We start from the raw sequence: 20722 nt of genomic DNA on the forward strand, positions 1-20722 counted from the left end.
AAGGGCCCCCTGCTCTTTCCTCTTTCTGGAACGCTCTTTCTGCAGGTCACCATCTGGCTGATACTTCTCATCATTCCCTATCTTCTCAAGGAGAACCTCCTCCAGGAAGTCTTCCCTGGACAGCCTAGCTAAAGTAGTCCCTGTCCACCAGCCCGTGTTGTTCTATTTTCTTTTTTGAAGTTTTATTGAAGTACAATTAATATACAAAAAATTACACACATTTAGTGTACATCTTGATAAATTTGGACATATGCGTACACCCGTGATGCCATCACCACAAGCAAGGTACAAAACATATCCCCCACCTCCAAAAATTCCTGTGTTCTTTCCTGGGTTTTTCCGTTTTCCGTTTTTTGGGCTCAGAACACTTAAGAGGTAGATCCAGCCTCTTAACCAGTTTTGAAGTGCACAATACTCTATTGTTCACCGTAGGCCCCGTAGTGTAGAGCAGAGCTCAAGAACTTCCTTATCTTGCATAACTGAAACCCTATACCCACTGAAAAACAACCCCCCCCCTCCCCACAGCCCCTGGCCACCACCCTTCTACTCTCTGCTTCTATGAGTTTGACTATTTATATATATATAATGTCCTCCAGGCCCATCCATGTGGTCGCAAATGGCAGGACTTCCTTCTTTTTTAAGGCTGTGTGTCTATATCATGCCGTCTTTACCCATTTGTCTGTCGATGGACGTGGGTTGTTTTCTTACCTTCAGCCCATGCCGCTCTCTGTCGTGTTATCCTACAGTTTTTCTACACAGCATTATCCCTACATGGATGGTCTTTTTCATGAGTGTGTTGCTTCTTGTCTGCCTCCCCCTCTGGAGTCTCAGCTTCCCAAGGGCAGGGACTCTGTCCTCTCTAGTGCTGTGTCCCTCGCTCCTAGATTAGGAGCTACGAGGTGCCTGGGTGGACGAGTCGATAAATGGTACCAGCTGCACATGATTATGTGCGAGAACTATGCAGGCAGTTCAAACTAATTCACGTGGTCTCGGCACACATTTCCTGAGCACCCACAAGGTGTCGGGCACTGTGCCAGGCGCTTTACATGCATTCATCACATTTGATCCTTGCAAAGCCATGTGAAATAAGCAGGCATCCCCATTACACAGAGGAGGAGACTGAGGCTCTGTGAGGATCAAGGACGTGTCCCAGGCCACAAAGCTAGTAAGTGGCAGAGCTGAGATGTGGGTTAGAATCTGCCTGGCCAAGTATCTGGTCTCCATCTCACTTCCCAGGGCCCCCACCCCCAGGAGAGCCCCTGAGCAGGTCTCCCCCCAACCCGTGTTACAGGTCTGGTGATGTCGGCCATCACGGTCATCATCCTGGTGCTCTACTTCACCGTGGACACCTTCGTGGTCAACAAGAAGCCATGGCTACCCGAGTGCACGCCCGTCTACGTGCAGTACTTTGTCAAGTTCTTCATCATCGGCGTGACGGTGCTGGTGGTCGCCGTGCCGGAGGGGCTCCCTCTGGCCGTCACCATCTCGCTGGCCTACTCAGTGAAGGTGAGAAGGAGAGGACCGGATGGTGCAGCTGGGATTGGCTGTCCCCAGCAGGGGCTCTAGGGGGTGGCCCGTGGGGCAAGCGCTGGGGCCGGCAGTAGAGCTAAGAAGAAGGAAGGGGGCACCTTGGAAGCTGGGAGAGGAGACCTATGCCGGAAGCCGGAGCTCACATGCCCTCAGGGAGTCCAGGGCCTGTGGCAGCCCTGAGGGCCACATCTTGGCTACAGGAACAACCATGATTCACCCCAGCCAAGTGTTGCCTTGCTGATGCACCCCCACACACACATTGCCAACTCTTCACATTTTTCCCAGAGAAGCCGGAAGCCTGGACTTAATATATTGATTTTTAAACATTGATCATCACCTCCACTTTAAAAAAAAATTAAAAAAAAAAAAACAACATAAAAAGCAGACCTCACCATGCAGGCCCAAACCCATCCCCATCCCACCAAATGTAAGGAAAAGTCTGTGGTCAAAGCTCCATGGAAGCTGTGCTACTTCAGCAACTCATCTCAGAGGTTGTTCCCTGAAGTTGGGAAGAGATGAGCCTAAAGCCAAAAGAGATCTGATTTAAGGAAGCCCCCTCCTCTCCGGGAATGGGCTGAAAATGGAAGAGGTTTTAAAAGCAGTTTAATGAAGGGTGGTAAGCCCATGAAAGTTGACTGTGGACACTTGGGTCTGGGAGGGGTTGTTTCTAGTGCTCCCCGGATGGCAGAACCCCGCCACCCCCTGCTCCCAGGCCGTGGCCATCCATGGAGCCCGAACACTGGGCTGAGCATCTCAAATGGGCACTTCAAGCTTGGCTCACATCACAGCCTCATTCTCTTCCCTTGGCCCCATGGTTTTCCCACCTCGGAGGGCAGGGCTCTGCACTCCTGGTGCCCAGGGCCCCAATGCCAGGACGTCCCTACGAGGATGGAGACCTGAGCATGTTTATAAACAAGGCGTTGGCTCTGAGACATTGGCAGAGCTGCCGGAGGGCACGGCGGGCGTCAGTTTCCAAGCTGGAATTTGGACTGGGCTCGCCGATGTAATTTCATACAGAAAAGAGATCTCCAGGCAGGTGCCAGGAAGTGGCAGCCCTAGGTAAAAGATACGGCCCTTATCGTCTCCTTGTTTTAGGGTTCTTGAAGAAACTCCATCCCACAAACCAAAGCCCAAACAGGTCACAACACGATGCTGCTTGGGGGCCTGGGGCCCAGAGATGGAGATTCTCATACAGCCATGAGTGGGGACCCCCACAGCCACCCAGCTGAGCTCGGGGTGTCTTGAAAGTCGCACAGAGGTAGTTTGGGGGGGATCATGCACAGACGTTTTTAGGCCTCTGCACCTTCTGCAGTTCGCATCTCTGGCGCCTGGTGCCTTCAGCTGTCTTAGGTCGTGTTACTTATATAGTCACTTGATAAACTGAGTACAGCCCCAACCCAGGAGAGGCAAACTCTGCTCTCTCTGAGCCTGGCATACCCACCCTGGGAGCCGCCATCAAAAGAACAGAGATGACACTCAGAGACACAATGTGAGCCATATGTGTGATTTTAAATTTCCTCATAGTCATGTTAAAAAAAAAAAGGTAAAAAGAAACAAGTGACATTAATTTTAATAATATAATTTACTTTACCTATTATGTCCAAATAATTAGCAATCCAACATGTAATCAATATACAAATCACTAGTGAGATATCTTACATTGCTTTCTTCATAATAAGTCTTCAAATCCCAACACGTATTTTTACACGTACAGCACATTTCACGTCAGACCAGCCACATTTCCAGTGCTCAGTAGCCACCTGTATATTCTTAAGCCCAACAGATGAACCATCTTCCAAGAGTACAGATGGGCAGGGGCCCGATGGAATGATCCAGGCTGTGAAGTTAAACAGAGCCAGGCTCCAGTCTCAGCTTTAACCCTCATTAGGTGTGTGATCCTGGTCAAATCACTTGGCCATGGCTTTTCCATTTGCCAGCGTGGAGGACCACAATCCTCAAAGGTTTCACAGGCCTCTTGTAACATCAGACAAGAAAATAAGCCTGGAAGAATTTTGCAAACCATCAAGTATGTTGTTATTGCTCATCCCTTACACATGCATGAAGTGTTACTATTATCACAGGTTATAATAAGAGAAGACTGCAATACCATATAATTCTACCAATACTCATTCCTTAGTAACATGAACTGCTATTAAAATTATTCTAATTGCACTTTTTTTCCCTTTTTATAAAGAGTTATTATGATGAGCAAGAATAAAGGAAATCAGATTCTCAGGAATAGACTAGAAGTATGTCTGACTCAGCCTCTAGCAACTTCTCATGTCCCTCCTTGCCAGATGGGGTCACTGTGTCAGCAGGGCCTGCCTTTAGAGTGGCAGTTCCTTGAGAATGACTTCATTTGCTGAGTTCCTTGAGAACCTCGAAGAAGCTAGGAGTGGAGCTGGAAAGACAGAGAGGAAGGAGAATGCCAGAAAATTCATAATGATATGTATGGTAGGATTTCATTCTTGTTATAAATTTAGAAAGAAAAGATGTCGATACATAAGCTGTATCCATTCTGGGTGGATGGCATTATGATGGATTTGTTTTCATTTTTGTGTATATTGTAAAGAAATTTGTGATTTTTATTACATGAGGTATAATATGCATTCAATGCAGAAAAAATCGAATCTGTAGATTTTTTTAAAAGAAGGCAATAAAAATCTCCTGTAATTCTACCACCCAGAAATAATAACACTAATATTTTGACATTTTTCCAGATACTGTCCTATGTCTATAAACACATATATCTATCCTAAATTTATTTCTTTTTGGTGGAACCAAAAATGACAATGAAAACCAGGCACCAGCAAAAGATTTGAAAAGAAAACCCTTAACCAAATAAAGGATGGTTACTTCTGCTAGGGTATAAGAGAAAAATATTTGAGGTCATTGTAAAGGACTCAACATTAACTTATCACCCTTTTCCCTATTTTTTCCATAAGGAATACAGATTACTTCTGTATTCCAAATTAATAAAGTCAATTAATCAAATCTTGTAAGTGGTTCAAATAAGGAAAGCAAAGGAAAAGCCTACACACACACGGAGCCCCGATGTCCAAGGCCACGGGCACATGCAGGAAACCAAGGGCAGACTGCAGCAGCTCTGCCCCACTTACTGCGTGCTTCCCCAGTGCCCCCACCCCACGCCCTGGCCCCCCGACTCCCTCTCCTCACTGTCGCCCTCTCACCTGCCCCTGCCCCCAGAAAATGATGAAAGACAACAACCTGGTACGTCACCTGGATGCCTGTGAGACCATGGGCAATGCCACCGCCATCTGCTCAGACAAGACAGGCACGCTGACCACCAATCGCATGACAGTCGTGCAGGCCTACGTTGGCGATGTCCACTACAAGGAGATCCCTGACCCCAGTTCCATCAACGCCAAGACCATGGAGCTGCTCGTCAACGCCATTGCCATCAACAGCGCCTACACCACCAAGATTCTGGTGAGTGGCGCAGCCTCCGCTGGAGGGAGTGAGGTCCGCAGGGTGACTCGCAGGTACCAGGCAGAGTGAGCGACGGGATTCCTATTTTTGAATCCTGCTGATGTATTTTGGGGTGGTCGTATAGTAAGCAACTTCTTTCTCTTTGATTTAGCAATGATGTTTATATGACCAAAAAAAAGTCTTAATTGTGTTTTTAGATCCTGTCATTGTCCCCCTTATGAAAACAAAACAAAACAAAGCAAAACACTTTTTATTAGTTGGCTTTTGCTCCATAACTAACTACCGTAGTCCCCTTTATCTGCACTTTCAGTTACGTGCAATCAACCTCAGTCCCGTAGCTGCTGACCGTCCTTCTGGCAGACCATCAGAAGGTCGAGAGTAGCCTAGTGCTATGACACACACTGTATCATTCCCCTTCATCTCACCACATAGGCATCTTAACATCTCACATCGGCACGAGAAGAAGGGCGAGGACAGTACAGTAAGATATTTAGAGAGTGACCCCATTCACATAACTTTTACTACAGTATATTGCAATAATTGTTCTATTTTATTATCAGTTATTAATCAGTTGTTAATCTCTTACTGTGCCTAGTTTATAAATTAAACTTTATCACGGATATGCATGTCTAGGAAAAAACATAGTATACATGGGGTTTGGTATGATCCACAGCTCTGGGTGTCCCCTGGGGGTCTTGGAACGTATCTCCCGAGAATAAGCAGGGACTACTGTACTCCAAAACTTAGGGGCTCAAAACCAAACTGTGTATTTACAATTCTGTGGGGTGGCCATTCAGGCTGCGCTCAACGTGGTGGCTCTTCTGCTCTCAGTGGGACTCCCTCTCGCATCTGTGTCTGTGGTGGTTCAGGAGGACAGCTCCGCTGATCTCAGCAGCACCGGAGGCTGGTCTGGGATGGCCTCAGCTGGGATGGTTTGTTTTGGCTCTGTGTGGTCCCAGCTTTTCCAGCAGGCTAGTTTGGGCTTGTTCACGTTGTCATCTTGCTGCATCTTATTGGTCAACGCAAGCCAAGAGGCCTGTGCAGATTCAAGGAATGGGGCAATAGACTCCATCTCTTGACGGGAGGAACTGCCAGATCACATTGCAAAGGGCGTGGCTTCAGAGAGGGGACGAATGGTGGCCATTTTCAGAAAGGATTTACCACCCGATGACGTTGTTGTTGTCAGTAATATTAGCACTTTCACGAGTTCTGATAAGAAAAATTCTCACATTCCTGTCTCAGCTAAGCGGCATAGACTCATCATGCTGTAATCCCTATTTGGTTTAGAAGCAGAGAGGGCCTTTTTGTAATTAATCAGCATTTGGATGAGGAGAAACAGGGAATTGTCTGTCCAGAGGTCAGTCAGCAGCCAGATGTAGGGCATCTGGTAGATGGATGGATGGGTGGATGGTAGTGGGAGCATCTGGGTGAGCGGCTGGGCTTTTTTGCTTACCTCCCAAGTGTGCCCTAGGCCTGACCTCTCCCTTCTGCCCGGGAGCCAGCTCACAGCATCATGGTGAGGCTGGGCTGTGGGCACCGCCAGCAGCTTTATCCAAATGGGGAGGAGAGTGTGACTCAGCAGCGAGGGGCTGCGGGCTGGTGGGAGAAGGGGGAGGAGGCAGCTTCCGCCGCCAGACACTGGGGCTGTAAGATCTGCACTATCCAGGGCTGAGCAGCCCCCTGCATCACCCCAGAGCTACAGGCTGAGGGAGGCTCATGGAGGAGAGGGGAAAGTAGGTCGGGAGGATGCGGGCACAGGGGTGATCCAGAACTCTGGGGGGGTGATGCCAGAAATGACAATGTTTTGTCGTCTTCCCACCCCACCCCCACCCCTGCCCCATGCTCTTGGGAAGTACTGGTTGGATGGGTGAGGTAAGTGAATTGATTGGTGAATAGATGCATAGATATATAATCAATGAGATGAGGAGTAGGTAGGGAGACGGATGGATGGATGGGTGAGTGATGGATGGGTAGATGGATGGATGGGTGGATGGTTGAATGGATGAGTGGATGAATATATGGGCAGTGGATGGGTGAATATGAATTAATAAGATGCTCAGGACAGGACTGTCCCTATGTTCTACTTTCCTGTTCTTGTGGCAGCAGGAGGTAGGAGTTGGCCCCGTCTTTGTCCCATGGCCAATACCAGTGCTCTGTCGGTTCTTCCAGCATATTGAGCTGATCTCTTCTGCAGTTATCCCCAGCTCTCTAGTCTACATTGATCCAGAGACCTCCCAGTTAGATAGCACCTTTCATTCTTAAAAGACAAAACAAAACAAAACACCAACCTACTTGAGTATTTGCAAGGGTAGTTTGTGTGGGTATCATCTACATGGATTCACAGGTCTTAGAGACTCCCTGGTCCAGCCCCCTGACTTTACTCTGAGGCCTGGAAATAGGAAGGGACTTGTCTCAGGTCACCCCGTGGGTTACTGAAGCTGGAATCCAAATGTCCTGACACCCAGTCCAAGAAGCAATGAGGTTTGGCTCTGAAGTCCAACAAACCAAGGTTCAAACCTCATCTCCAGCACTTAACCACCTGTGTGACCCTGAGCAAGTTACTTAACCCCTTTGAGCTTCCGTTTCCCAGTCTGCAAATCTGTAAAGTGACTATATAATTAACCCTAATTGCTAACATTCCCTTAGCCAGGCTCGATGCTAAGTGCTTACCCCCATGCACCCCTTGTACAACGACCCCATGAAGTAAGTGATATCACATCTCTAATTCTTAGATCAGACCCCCGAAGCTGGGAGAAGTGAAAAACCACTCTGGGAGTTCCAGAGCAGATAAGAGGCTGAGCCAGGATTAGAACCCAGGTCCGTCCAACCCAGAGCCATGCAGCTACCACCCCTTCCTGCCCAACTCATAAAGATGCACCTTTGCCTGGGGGCAGCTTCAGGGCTACTGTGAAGGTCAGATGAGAAAATACGTATGTCCCAGCACGGTGCCTGACGTGTAGCAAGCGCTCAGGCCATGGTAGCTATTACTCTTGTAACTTCTCTTACTATTCCTGAGCCTTATTCTCTGTAGTTTATTTTGCCAGTCACTGTCTTGCCTGACCCTCCACATCCCTTCCAGGGAATCAAGGCAATTATGACCATTCCCATCTTGCAGCTAAAAACACTGAGCCGCAGAAACATCAAGTAAGCTGCCCAGGATTGTTCCTGACCACCAAGTGGCAGATTTGGACCCAGAGAATTCTAGAGGAGTTCACCAAGTGGGCAAGGGCATTCCAGGCAGGGGCACAGTGCTGCCAAGGCCCAGAGACCTGAAGATGTGTGGCTTATACGGATGATCTGTGGCCTGAGTATTTCTCTGGGGCTGGAATGACAAGAGTCAAGACTGGGTGTGTGGAGGGACAGCTAGGTGACATCCAATGAGCCCTTAAAAGGATTCTGCTCGTGGTGCTCAGAAAAAGCACCCCAGGCAGGGGTGGAGAGTGGTGTGAGGCTGCTGGCAGGGAGGCCAGGAAAAGTGGCCCAGGAGGGCCCTCCAGAGGGCTAGCCTCAACCCCATGCCCCATCCCTCCTGAGGATGGCAAAGCTTTCTTCTTTCCCGTCTTATTTTGAATCATTAGGAACTAAACTTGCCCTCTGAGAGAAGCTATGTGAATCATCCTTGAGTCAGAAATTGCTCCCCTGCCTCAGAAATCATGGCACACCCTCAGATTTCTTTTGTTATCTCCGACCCTTTGAACATCAGGACTTCTGCTGGCTTCTTCCCATCACCCTGCTGCTTCTCAGAACCATAGCTGTGCTTTAAGATGGAAATACTTCCTTCCTCACTTGTGAGGCCTTGTGCTTTCTTGGGAAAACATTCTCCTTTTCCAACCGTGTATGTTGAGTGCTAAAACCACCCAAGCAGACCTTAATTTTGTATTTTATGAGACCTCTTTCAAAGTAGGTTGACACTGCAGTTAACGTTTGAATTATTAAGCCGAGGATGGGGACTTGTGAAGTGGAATTGTTGGAAGTTTGTGGCGTATTTCTGAACACATAAACTGTCTAGAGAAAAATAAATCTCCCTGGAGCCTCCAAAGGTCACTGGGGTCAAATCTGAAGTGGTTCAGGAGGAAAGAGCAAAAAGGGGTTTCCTGGCAGGATGGTCTTCCTGAATAAATCAGCCACACTTGACCTAATTAGAAACTCCAGGTCCTCAGCATACCCCATTCCTAAGCTGAGGTGGCCATGATGCCGCCTTACCCCAGGGAGCCCCAGTAACCCTCAAAGGCAGGAAGGAGCTGCTTAATTGGATTTCCCATGTCTTAGAACTCGGGTATTTAGAGAGGGACTCCAGGAAGCAGAGAGCCAACCTTGAACTCAGATCTCCTGGCTCCAAACCCAGGACTCCATTGAATATTCCAATGAGCCTCTAAGTCCCCAAGTCAAGCCACACTCTGAGAGTAGGGTCTGGCCAAGCCAGGGATGCCAAACTGTGCCAAAGACTCTGGAGGTGACTTTACAGGGTGCTAAGACGGGGAAGTGAGGTGGGCTGTGGTTCTGGTATGTGAAATGGCAGGGGCCTGTGTGTTGAATTCAACACCTGTTTCAGTTGTTTTTGTTTGTTTTGTTTTTGCGAACACCGTCTCTGGGAGAAGAGTTTAAAGCAAATAGTCCCAAATGGGGAATTTGGATTTTCAACAGGCCTGTTAATCCCTACCTCACACCCTACACGTGTGCATGCACACACACACCACACATACACACATACCACACCATGCACACCACACACATACAACTGCACAAACACACACACACACACACTCTGCACTGCTGAGCCTGGGGAGGTCCCAAGGAGTCTGCTTTCCAGGAGTGTGTCTCCCCAGGGGGTCTCAGCCTGTCCTGTCTATTGTCCTGGACACTCACACTGACCTGCCTTCCCTGCCTCTGGGGAAGATCCCATGGCTCTGCTACCTCATGCTCCTCAGGAGACCTAGCACTGAGAAGCTCCTGGGGAGGCAGGCCTTTAGATGAGAATTCTGGAGGCCAAAGTTCTGCCTCATCTGGCCTCCCATGGGCAGCACCCTACACATACAAGCACAGAATTATTCATTTATTCATTCCACAGACATTCATTGGTTACCCCTTAGTGGGAGACAGAGATGAGCAAAACAGACACATCCCCCCCACCCCCTTGGACTCTAAATTGATCATCAACCAGTTCCCTAGTTAACCAGAGATCTCCAGTGCTAGCGGAGACAGGCAGAGCTATGGGGAGAGCACATGCTATGGGCTCAGAGCCGAGAACACTGGGGTCAAATCCTAGCTGGGCCTCTGACTAACAGTGTGACCTCGCCTCTCTGGGCCTCCCTGTACACAGCTGTAAAGTGGGAATACTCATCGCTGGCCTCCCAGGGAGCTGTGGGGGTACAACCAGACCATACGTGTGACAAGCCCAGTAAAGGATGGGGCAGAGTTGACATTCAAACATGGCTGCCGCTGCTGCTGTTGAGCTGGCTGGTGGTTCATCCAGGCACTGGGGAGGCCCCCCGCCAGTGCCTGCCCTTGAGGGGTGAGGAGCAGCGGGCTAGGCCACCGGAGACGGCCACTCAGCAGAAAGTTGTTTTCTGTGCACTCCTAGAAGCATCATCATATGGCAGGTGCTACAGTTTACCATGCTACGGTTGCTGGGTTGTCTGGGGGGACTTTTTGGAGGTTTTTTAGTGGTGAAATACCTGTAACATCAAATGAATCATCTGAACTGTTTTCAAGTGGCATTAAGTACATTCACGTTGTGCGACCATCCCCACCATCCATCCCAGAACTTTCCATTTTTCCAAACTGAAACTCCGTCCCATCAAACACTAGCTCCCCATTCCCCGCACAACCAGCCCCTGGTGTCCACCATTCTACTTTCTTTTTCTATGAATCTGACTCCTCTAGGTACATAATACAGGTGGAATTATACAGTGTCTGTCCTTTTGTGACTGGCTCATTTCACTTATAATGCTCTGTTTTATCCATGTTGTCACATGTGTTAGAATTTCCTTCCGTTTTAAGGCTGAATCATACTCCCTTGTATGTGTAGACCGCACTTTATCTAGCCATTCATTTGCCGATGGACACGTGGATTGCCCTTACCTCTTGGCTTTTGCGAGTCATGCTGCCATGAACATGGATATACAAATATCTTTTTAAGTTCCTGCTTCCAATTCTTTTGGGTATATACCCAGAAGTGGAATGCTGGACTATATGGTAATTCCATGTTTAATCTGTTGAGGAACCACCATCCTGTTTTCCACGGTGGCTGCACAACATCACCTTCCCACCAACAGCGCACCCGGCTGCCGTTTCTTCACACCCTCACCAACACTTGTTTTCTGCTTGGTTTTTTTATAGTAGCCATTCTAATGAATGTCAGGTGGTACAGGCTAGTTGCGCTTTTTTTTTTAAGTAGGCTGCCCACCCGGCATGCAGCCCAATGTGGGCCTTGAACTCATGACCCTGAGAGCAAGATCTGAGCTGAGATCAAGAGTTGGACGCTTAACTGACTGAGCCACCCAGGCACCCCTAGCTGCACTTTTTTCCATCTCATTCTTGCAGGAGTTATAACTTATAGCTCTTCTAGTCATTATTCCTTGCTCTTGGCTCTATTCACCCCCCAGCACCCCAAACACGAACAGGAATTGTCCTCTCAAAATTATGCCTGGTGGCTGCATCCAGCATTTCCAAAGGGCTCAGTACCACATAGGGAAATGTGCTGGATGAAGCTCTGCACTGGGAGCCAGGGGGCTTGGGGACAGCCCCAGGCCTGCCCCTCTGCAGGTCTGTGACCACGAGCAAGTCACTCCCCTCCCGGGCCTGCTTCTTGTCCGTTAAAATTGAAACAATACCAACATCTTAGCTCCCTTACAGAATCGGAGCCCTAGAGATAAAAAGGCTCCCGGAAAGTCTACAGCAATAGCAAAACCTCTGGGTTTGTCAAGATCTAAAAAAAAATCAGAAGAGAAAAGGGGTGGGCCCCTCCTTCTTAGTAATACACGTAGGCGATCTCGGAGCTCAAGTTCATGGAAACAAATTGAATTACGTAGGAGGCAGCTCTGCCATTTGCAACCATGGATTGTTTGAAATCCTTTTAGAGGAAAATTAAAATATTTCACAGAGGGTAATAAAATGCCGGGTATTTTGAAGGCATAACTGTTCAGCTCTCTTGGGCTAATAAGTAATTAGGCATTTTTATTTAAGTCCTCCGTGTTGTCATTTTCTTTCATTAGTGGAGAGGGGAGAAAAACTGTTACGAAAAAGACATAAAATTCTGGAAGTCACCAGAAGGTTAATTATAAAAATACAGAAAAAATTAAAAGTAAGAGGGATGCCTAGGTGACTCAGTCGGTTGAGCGTCCGACTCTTGATTTCGGCTCAGGTCATGATCTTGGGGTCGTGGGATGGAGCCCCACAACCGACTCAGTGCTCAGCAGGGAGTCTGCGTAGGAGTCTCCCTTTCCCACTCCCTCTGCCCCTCCCCCCACATGCACGCTCTCTCTCTCTCAAATAAATAAATCTTTTTAAAAAATTAAAAGTAAATAAATAAAATATATAATTTTTAAAATCACAACATTACACCATACTACAGAGACAAAGGGAAAGTGCTTCGAATTTATTTTTGCAAACATCAGAAATGGGAAGCTGTACCAAAGTTTCCTTTGCTTCCAAATCCAGTCCCACCAAAGAGCTCAGGAGTGGGGAGCCTTCTAAGGCCCCTGGTGCCAGAGACATAGTTCTGCCTGGCGTGGGAGCAGGGAGGGTGTCCTGAGCCTTGTTCCTGCCCAGGGCCCTCAGCTGCCACTGAGGCGCCACACCTCTGCCTCATTGCACCATCCCTCACCACAATCCACTTGAAGAAAAGGGTTGAAAGGGGTCGTTTTTTCTCTCAGCTAGAGGTCATCTGTTCTAGTCTCTCCATTTTATAAACAGAGAAACTGAGGACATGGGCTTAAGGCTCTGTCCTTCCTATGAATTATCAATGCCAGTGACTCCACAGCGCTGGGATCGGCTCCCTAGGCCTGAGCCCTAACTGTGGAAGGGGGAGTGAGCCAGGGCCATGTCCAGTCGCTGTCCTGTCCCCCACACAGTTGGTCCGTGCCAGCATCTTCCAGATCCCACTTTCTGCCTGTCCAGGAAGTCCTTTTGAGCAGCATGATGGGGGCTGAGGGTGAGGATGCAGAGTTCCTGGACTAGGTTGGTCTGAGACCCACAAAAAGCCACTAATGCCGGGGGGGTGGGGATGGAACAGGCAGGTTTGTAGGTAGATATTCCTCTTCTAAATCTCTCTAGGGTTTGGGTTTATTTGTGGTGGCTTTTAGCATCCCCAATGCCACCTCCACCCAAGACGCTTCATAAAAGTAATTTTATGCAAGGAGTATATGCATGTATGTGGGGGTACAGGTGGGACGTGAGTTATAGGAACCTCCCACAGCCTCCGGCTAATCCCACAATTCGCCCATATGGAGGCCTCTTGTTCTTACCTATTAACCTGTGCCTCTCCCACCACTCTGGTCTGCATGGAACCATCCAGCCAACACTTAGTAAGTGCCTACTGTGTGCTGGGCTCTGTGCTGGTCCTGAGAACATAGCAAGGAAGAGAATACAATAACTGCTTTACTCAGGGGGAGACAGACCCATGAAGCAGTTTTCAAAAACACGGAGATATTTGAGCTGGCCCTTAAAAAAGCAAGGAGGAGTTTGCCTGGCAGGAAAGGGGAGAGGAACAGCAGGGCAAAGGCACAGAGGCATGAAACTGGTCATGTTCAGGCAGCCACACGACGAAGTGAGAGTTGCTGGGGGAGAGGTGGTCAATGATTTCGCCAAGCCCCCAGGGTGGGGGTTTGTGTTCATGCAGCCCCGCACCTGGCAGAGGGCCAGCACTTAGCCAGTGCTGAAGAATGTATGCTAAATCAGTGAGTGGAGAGAAGGAAAAGAGGAAAGTAAATGGCGGCTTAGTCATAGAATGGAATTGATAGAGCAGGGGGAAAAAGAACAAACTAGCTAGAATAAACACAAGTGATCCTCAAAATGTAGTTACATGAATAAACAAGTTTTCGAAGAATGTGTACAGTCCCCTTACATGAAGTTTTCAACATGCATAGCAGCACTGCCCATACATGCATACAGACAAGGTTAAGCTACATGTAATTGAGCATGTTGACTTACAATAGCAGTTTCATTTGGCTGAACCTAAATTGAGCTCACAAGGGACAGTGCATCCATAGCATGGAATACTACTTGGCACGGAAAAGGGACAAGCTCTTGACACACACAACTTGCCTGGACCTCGAGGAGATGATGCTGAGTGAGAAGAACGCAATCTTCAAAGGTTTCACATACCGTATGATTCCATGTATATAACAAGCTTGAAATGACAAAATTATGAAGATAGAGAACACATTAATGGGGGCCAGGGCCAGGGAGGGAGTGGGAAGGGAGGTGACTGCTGCTTTGAAAAGGGTGGCACAGGGATTGGATCCTTGTCATGAACTGTTGCTGCGTATCTTCACGGTGGTGGTCACAGGAATCCACACACGAAGCATTGCATAGAACTAAGCACATACACACGAGTGCATATAAAACCGGTGAAATCTGAGCAAGGTGGGTTCGATTACCTCAGTGTCCGTGTCTTGGCTGTGAGGTACTATAGTCACACGGGTGAGCACTAGGGGAACCTGGATGAAGGGTGTGTGCCATCTCTCTGTACTATTTCTTATTGCATGTCAGTCTAGAACTAGCTCAAAATAAAAATTTAAAACACTCACAGGGTAGGGGCTCCTGGATAACTCAGTTGGTTAAGTGTCCGACTCTTGGTTTCAGCTCAGGTCGTGATCTCAGGGTCTTGAGATCGAGCCCCACAGTGGGCTCCTCACTGGGCATGGAGCCTGCTTAAGATTCTTTCTCTCCCTCTCTCTCTGCCCCTCACCCCTGTTCTCTCACTCTCGCTCTCTCTAAAGTAAAAAAATAATAAATAAATCGTTAAAAATTTAAAAAACACACACATAGGGTAATAATTCATGCCACTTTTAAGACAGAGGTTCTTTCTGGGACAAGGGTGGATTCTGCAGACAGGGAGGGACACACAGGGGGACTCACCTTTATCTGTCATGTTTTCCTTCTCAAGGAAGAAAAATCTGAAGCAAATAGGGCATAATGCTCAGGCTCTACAAAGCTGAATGGAGAGTACATGAGTGTTTCTTTTCTTATTGTCTATCCAGCTTGTAGGTTTGAAAGAGTTCATAGTTTTTAAAAAGCTGATCTTGCTTAACTCCTTTCATCCAGAGCCAGGAGAGGAGAGGGCTGAGGGTGCAGGTGGTGGGGAAAGGGGACAGCCCAGCCCCGGGGCCTCGGAGGCTACCCCCTGTGAGCCACCCCGGCCTCTCTCCCCACAGCCCCCAGAGAAGGAGGGTGCCCTGCCTCGGCAAGTGGGCAACAAGACGGAGTGCGGCCTGCTGGGCTTCGTGCTGGACCTGAAGCAGGACTACGAGCCCGTGCGCAGCCAGATCCCGGAGGAGAAACTGTACAAGGTGTACACCTTCAACTCCGTGCGCAAGTCCATGAGCACAGTCATCAAGCTGCCCGATGAGAGCTTCCGCATGTACAGCAAGGGCGCTTCCGAGATCGTGCTCAAGAAGTAAGCTGCGTGTGGGAGGTGGGAGGGGAGGAGGGGGGCGGGGAGCGGGGGACCACCAAGTCGTGCAGCACGGGCTGTCCTGCAGCCTGGGCTGGAGGGTCATCTGGCACCCAGAGGTGCAGGGGAGGCCCTGCCCAACGTCCCACAGCAGGACCACCTCCAGGTGCTTTCTCCACTATTTCCTCTTAAAACTTTCTACAGAGAGCCCTCCCTTCCTCCTCCCTACATCACTGAATCACCAGAAGTTCCACCCAGTGTCACTGTTAAATCTCCCTTATTTCACTTCCCTTAGCACAGAGATGGTTGACCATAGTGATGTTCGTTATTAGCCAGTCTACTCTGGCTCCAGGTGCCAGAGATAAGCCTAGAGATCTAAGCAAGTCACTCCCGGTCTCTGGACCTCAGTTTCCCCACTCATACCTTGATGGGATTGGTCTAGCCCAGTGGTTCTCAACTCTGGCTACACATTGGAATCACCCAGGGAGCTTTTAAAAAACCACTGATACGGGGCACCTGGGTGGCTCGGACACTTAAGCATCCGACTCTTGATTTCAGCTCAGGTCATGATCTAAGGGTGGTAAGATCGAGCCCTGTGTTGGGCTCTGCACTGGGCGTGGAGCCTGTTGAAGAGAGAGGCTCTCTCTCCATCTGCCCCTCCCCCCCTCTAAAAAAATAATAGAAATAAATTGGAACCTTTGGGGTAGGGCTCACACATGGGTATTTATTTATTTGGTGTTCCCACCAAGCTATTCTAATGTGCAAGCAAGGTCCAGAACCACTAGTCTAGGTTTCATGCCCTTTGAAAACCATTTTAGCTGTGGAACTATTTTTTCAGATGAAATCTTGTGAATATAAGACAGATCAAACTAGATGTGCTCTTGCTGAATGGACTGGGGCAGATATTTCAAGAAGGCTGCCTGATTTCTTTTTGGCTGGTCCTGATTTCATCCCTGCCTGGGGCCCAGGGGCCTGGACCAGTCCTGAAGCATTATGGGAGATGAACTGGACAGACACTGGATGACCAACCACAGCCAGATGGGCATCACTGGGGAGGGGGAGGTGAGCGCGAGCTGGTCAGAGGGAGGATCCTTGGGCCTTGGCTGGACCTTACCCATCTCCCTCCCATCCGCCCCCAGGTGCTGCAAAATCCTCAGTGGGGCAGGGGAGCCCCGGGTCTTCCGGCCCCGTGACCGGGACGAGATGGTGAAGAAAGTGATCGAGCCCATGGCCTGCGATGGGCTCCGAACCATCTGTGTGGCCTACCGTGACTTCCCCAGCAGCCCCGAGCCCGACTGGGACAATGAGAATGACATCCTCAATGACCTAACCTGCATCTGTGTGGTGGGCATTGAGGACCCCGTGCGGCCCGAGGTAAGCCCCCTACCAGCAGGCTTGGAGAGGCTGGGAGTCCAGCCTGCTGGCAAGCTAGCTTAAGTTGCCTCACCTCTCTGAGCCTCTCTGAGCCTCAGTTTCCCTGTAGCATCTACAAGGTTTTCTCTTTACCTACTCCTAAATGCTCAAACTCGTAAGACCAGCACAGGCCACGCTTGGCATCAGTCTGCTCAGGACATCAGGCAGCCTGACAGCAGGCATTGCTTTGCCACGGGAGCAGCCCTAGAGCCATCCGCCCAACCATCCAGAAACCTCCCCGTGTTCCCAAGGGACAAGCATGGGAGCTGCCCTGCCTTAGAAGCCTCTTGCCCCATAGGAGCCAGGATCTCCTATAACACATCCATAGGCCTGGGTTCCAGGGTCCCCGTAAAGGAGAGACCCAGAAACTAAGGTCACCGGTATTCAGGAAAACCCCCAGTGTGATGTCACATCAGCAGGTAGAGATCTGTCCATTCAGATCCAGTTTCCCAACCTAGCAGGCTTGCACAGTGACGCAGCCTATAGTCTCGCTTTGTTAGGTCTCCAGGGGCACAGAGATAGAAAGTTATCCAAAGGTCAGACTCTCAGGCAGAAGAGAAGAGGGATGACAGCACCCCTCTCGGGAAGGACCAAGGAAGGTGATATAGTAAATGCACCTAATGGAGTGCTCAGCTCACACAGGTCTTCAGTCTCCTCTAGCTGCGTCTGTACCCGGCAGGAAGACAGAATTCAGTGCTGGGGATTGGCAGGGTTGGGGGAGGATGGACATGGGTGCTCAGTCAGATTGCCCAGGCTAGAGAGGCTGTAAGAAGAGAGGGCTGCCTCGAATCTCCAAAACATTGCTGTGGGCAGGCAGAGTGAGTCCTCACCCTGGGGAGTCCCAGAGGGCAGAGCCCAGGAGAGGCCGGCCTCCACGTCATCGGAGGACTAACCCAGCTGCTGGGCCCAGGCCTGATTTCCAGGCCAGCAGGGACTGGGCCCACGTTGGCCCCGGCCGTGGAATTCAGTGATAGGGCCTCTCAGGGCCACCTTCCTCCACCAGAGGCAACTTCATTGCTCCCCACCTGTCCTGACACCATTCCCTAGGGGCCGCTTGCTGTTCCCTGCTCCTTATGGAGCCTCCATTTCCCCTTTTTTCCAGTGAAAAGGGGTAGACAAGGTGTTTTCCAAATTCCCAGCCCTGATATTCTAAGAGTCTGTGTTCCAAAGACCAAGTGAGACTAGAATGTCACAGACATGGACTTTCACATTTCGGCAGCAAGGAGAAGCATCGTCAGGAGTGTGAGCTCAGGCATCGGACAGACCTGGGATCCTGAGTCCCAGCATTACTGGCTGTGTGACCTTGGGCCAGTTACATAACCTTCTGAGCCTCTGTTTCCTCATCCGTAGACTGGGGATAATAATAGTATTCTCCACTCACACACACCCCAGGATACTATGAGGTATCATGTGCATGACAGATCATGCACATACAAGGAACAGGCAGTGTCAGGCAGGAGGTAGATGGCCTGTAAATATGGCTCCCCTTCCTCTGTGCCCCTCCCCAGTAGATTCATAACTCTGGATCCAGTGACAGGTAACAACCCCTAACACAGAGCCTGGCCTATGAAAGGTGCTCATTTAAGTGTGGAATGAATGAATGAGAATGAATGGGACTTGAACACCAATCTTCCAGGACTATGCCTGGTACTCATCTCTCACGCCCCCTAGAGGCCCCCACAGGCCTCCTCACTCCCACCCAGAGCCTAGAGCAGCCAAGGCAATTTGTCCCCAGGTAATTTGGCCCTGGAGCCATATGTGTTTTCCTGCAGACTGTGTCTCTCCCTGAACAGACAGGCCATTTATCAGCCTCCCCATGGGATGCCCTCTCATTACCAGCCGCTAATGGGTTCAGGCTTCCCATGACAGTTTATCTCCTTACAGTCTCCACATAGCAGATGAGGCCAGCCTGCGGCTCATTCCCAGAGCTCCTAGCCTATCACCCTGCCTCAGAAGCATCCCCGAGGGAGGGTGGGAAGCAGCATCAGACACATACTTTTTTTGGTCATGACCTGTGCTAATAACAAATGTATTTTATGTCATGACCCAATAAGCACATACACTTAACCAAAATAAGGATGTCACAAAGTAATGTGATGCACTTGTAAGTATTTTCTATTTTCTTCTACCTCTTTCTCTTTTTTTAATGCTAGTCACCACCCGCTAAACTGATTTGACAATCCACTAAAGGGGCACGACTGCAGGATTGAGCACTGTTGACCTAGACCAAGCGCTTCCCCACGGCCCCAGTGTGCAGGCGAAAACACTGAGGCCAAGCAGGGACAGTGATGTTCCCCAAGTCTCGCTGTAAGTGGCTGAGCAAATCCAGATTAGAACAGGTTTTCCGCCTTCCTGTCCCAGGCCCTGCTCCTGGGTGCCACAGAAATGAAAGGGCAAGTGGTTCTAAGTCAGGAGTGTGAGGAGAGGGAAGACAGGGCCTGAGAAGGGTTTAGCTGGGTCCCTGGCATGTTCCGCTAACATCATGATTATCCAGAGAAGCTGGCTTCAGGCACACACTTCAGGCAAAGACTCCCAGCAGGGCTGGGAGCACTTTCATCCTGCAGGGCCCTACATTGGAGAAAGGGGGCCTGGATCCAAGCCCCAACTCTGTCACTCACAAGCCACTTCCCCTCTCTGTGCCTTGGTCTTCTGATCTGTAAAATGGGAGGTTGGCCCAGATGCCCCTCAGGTCCCTGCCAAGCTCCAACATTCTGAGCTGGCTGATGGGAAGGCTTTCCCTGACAACTTTCTTTGCTTCCGTCAAGTGAGCGCATCCTTGATGGTGACCTCCTCTCTCCCCTGGGCTCTCCCCCAGGATGTAGATTTCGATGTTGTAAGCTGTGTTGGGGAGCAGGGACTTACTAGGGTGACAAAGCAGGGTCAAGGGACACGGGTTCTAATCCCACTCCTAACACTCCCTCACAGAAAGCCTTCAGGTGCATCTCTTCCCTGGGTCTCCGTTTCCCCAACCAAACAATGAAGAGTTGGACATTCCCAAGTGAGGGACACCAGCAGGGTTGCTGGTGACACTGCTTGGAAGTATAAAAGCTCTGACCTGTTGATTCAGGATTTCCTAGTAGGGTGGGGATGGCTTTTGATTTATTTGGGTTTTAGGCTGGGGGATTTATACACACGGAGCCAAATTCCAGTGGTTCAATACCACAGACAAGATGAAGTAACCTCCCATGCCACCCCCAGGCCCCTGGTTCCCGCCTCACAGGCAGCCACCGTCACCAGCTTCTTGGGTGACCTTAGGGGAGTATCTATGCCTACAGTTTGGGGCAGGCTCTCCCAGGCAACCCTGAGGCTGGCCGGAGCAGAAGCCTCAGCCTGGGCCACCTCTAGGGTCCTACAAACATTTTCAGATTCCTTCTGCAACTGCCATTGGAACACAAACTACCTCCCTCAGTTTTCTCATCTGTCAAGGGGACAAATCACGTTGTCTTCCTCCCATGAGAAGACAGAAGACGGAACGGATCAAAACAGGCTTGCCGATCATCCCCCAGACACATATAAGACGCTGCCTCGGGTACATTTTCTGACACTGACTAAAGCCACTGCGGATAAAGCCATAAGAAGAGCAGCAGTCTGGGATTTGCCAGGTTATCGGGGGTATTTAGAGCCCTTGCAGTCACAGAGGATGGGTGTCACCAGCAACAACAGATGTTTAAAAGCCTTCATTTAATGAAAACAGGAAGCGCCCATTTTCTGGCT

General features: G+C 49.6%; 1 protein-coding gene across 1 annotated transcript in view; it reads left to right on the forward strand.

Annotated features, from left to right (window-relative positions):
* Window positions 1-20722, forward strand: part of ATP2B2 (ATPase plasma membrane Ca2+ transporting 2) — a 203895-nt gene that overhangs the window by 155728 nt on the left and 27445 nt on the right. Inside the window, exons 11-14 of the mRNA XM_054504605.2 lie at window positions 1292-1506; window positions 4738-4980; window positions 15357-15598; window positions 16735-16969. Of these exons, the coding sequence (XP_054360580.1) occupies window positions 1292-1506; window positions 4738-4980; window positions 15357-15598; window positions 16735-16969 (935 nt within the window). The remainder of the gene's footprint in view (window positions 1-1291; window positions 1507-4737; window positions 4981-15356; window positions 15599-16734; window positions 16970-20722) is intronic.

This window comes from Mirounga angustirostris, unplaced genomic scaffold (assembly GCF_029215605.1).
Source record: "Mirounga angustirostris isolate CCGP_5_RB_7025 unplaced genomic scaffold, mMirAng1.0.hap1 SCAF_1, whole genome shotgun sequence".
In the NCBI taxonomy this organism is placed as follows: domain Eukaryota; kingdom Metazoa; phylum Chordata; class Mammalia; order Carnivora; family Phocidae; genus Mirounga; species Mirounga angustirostris.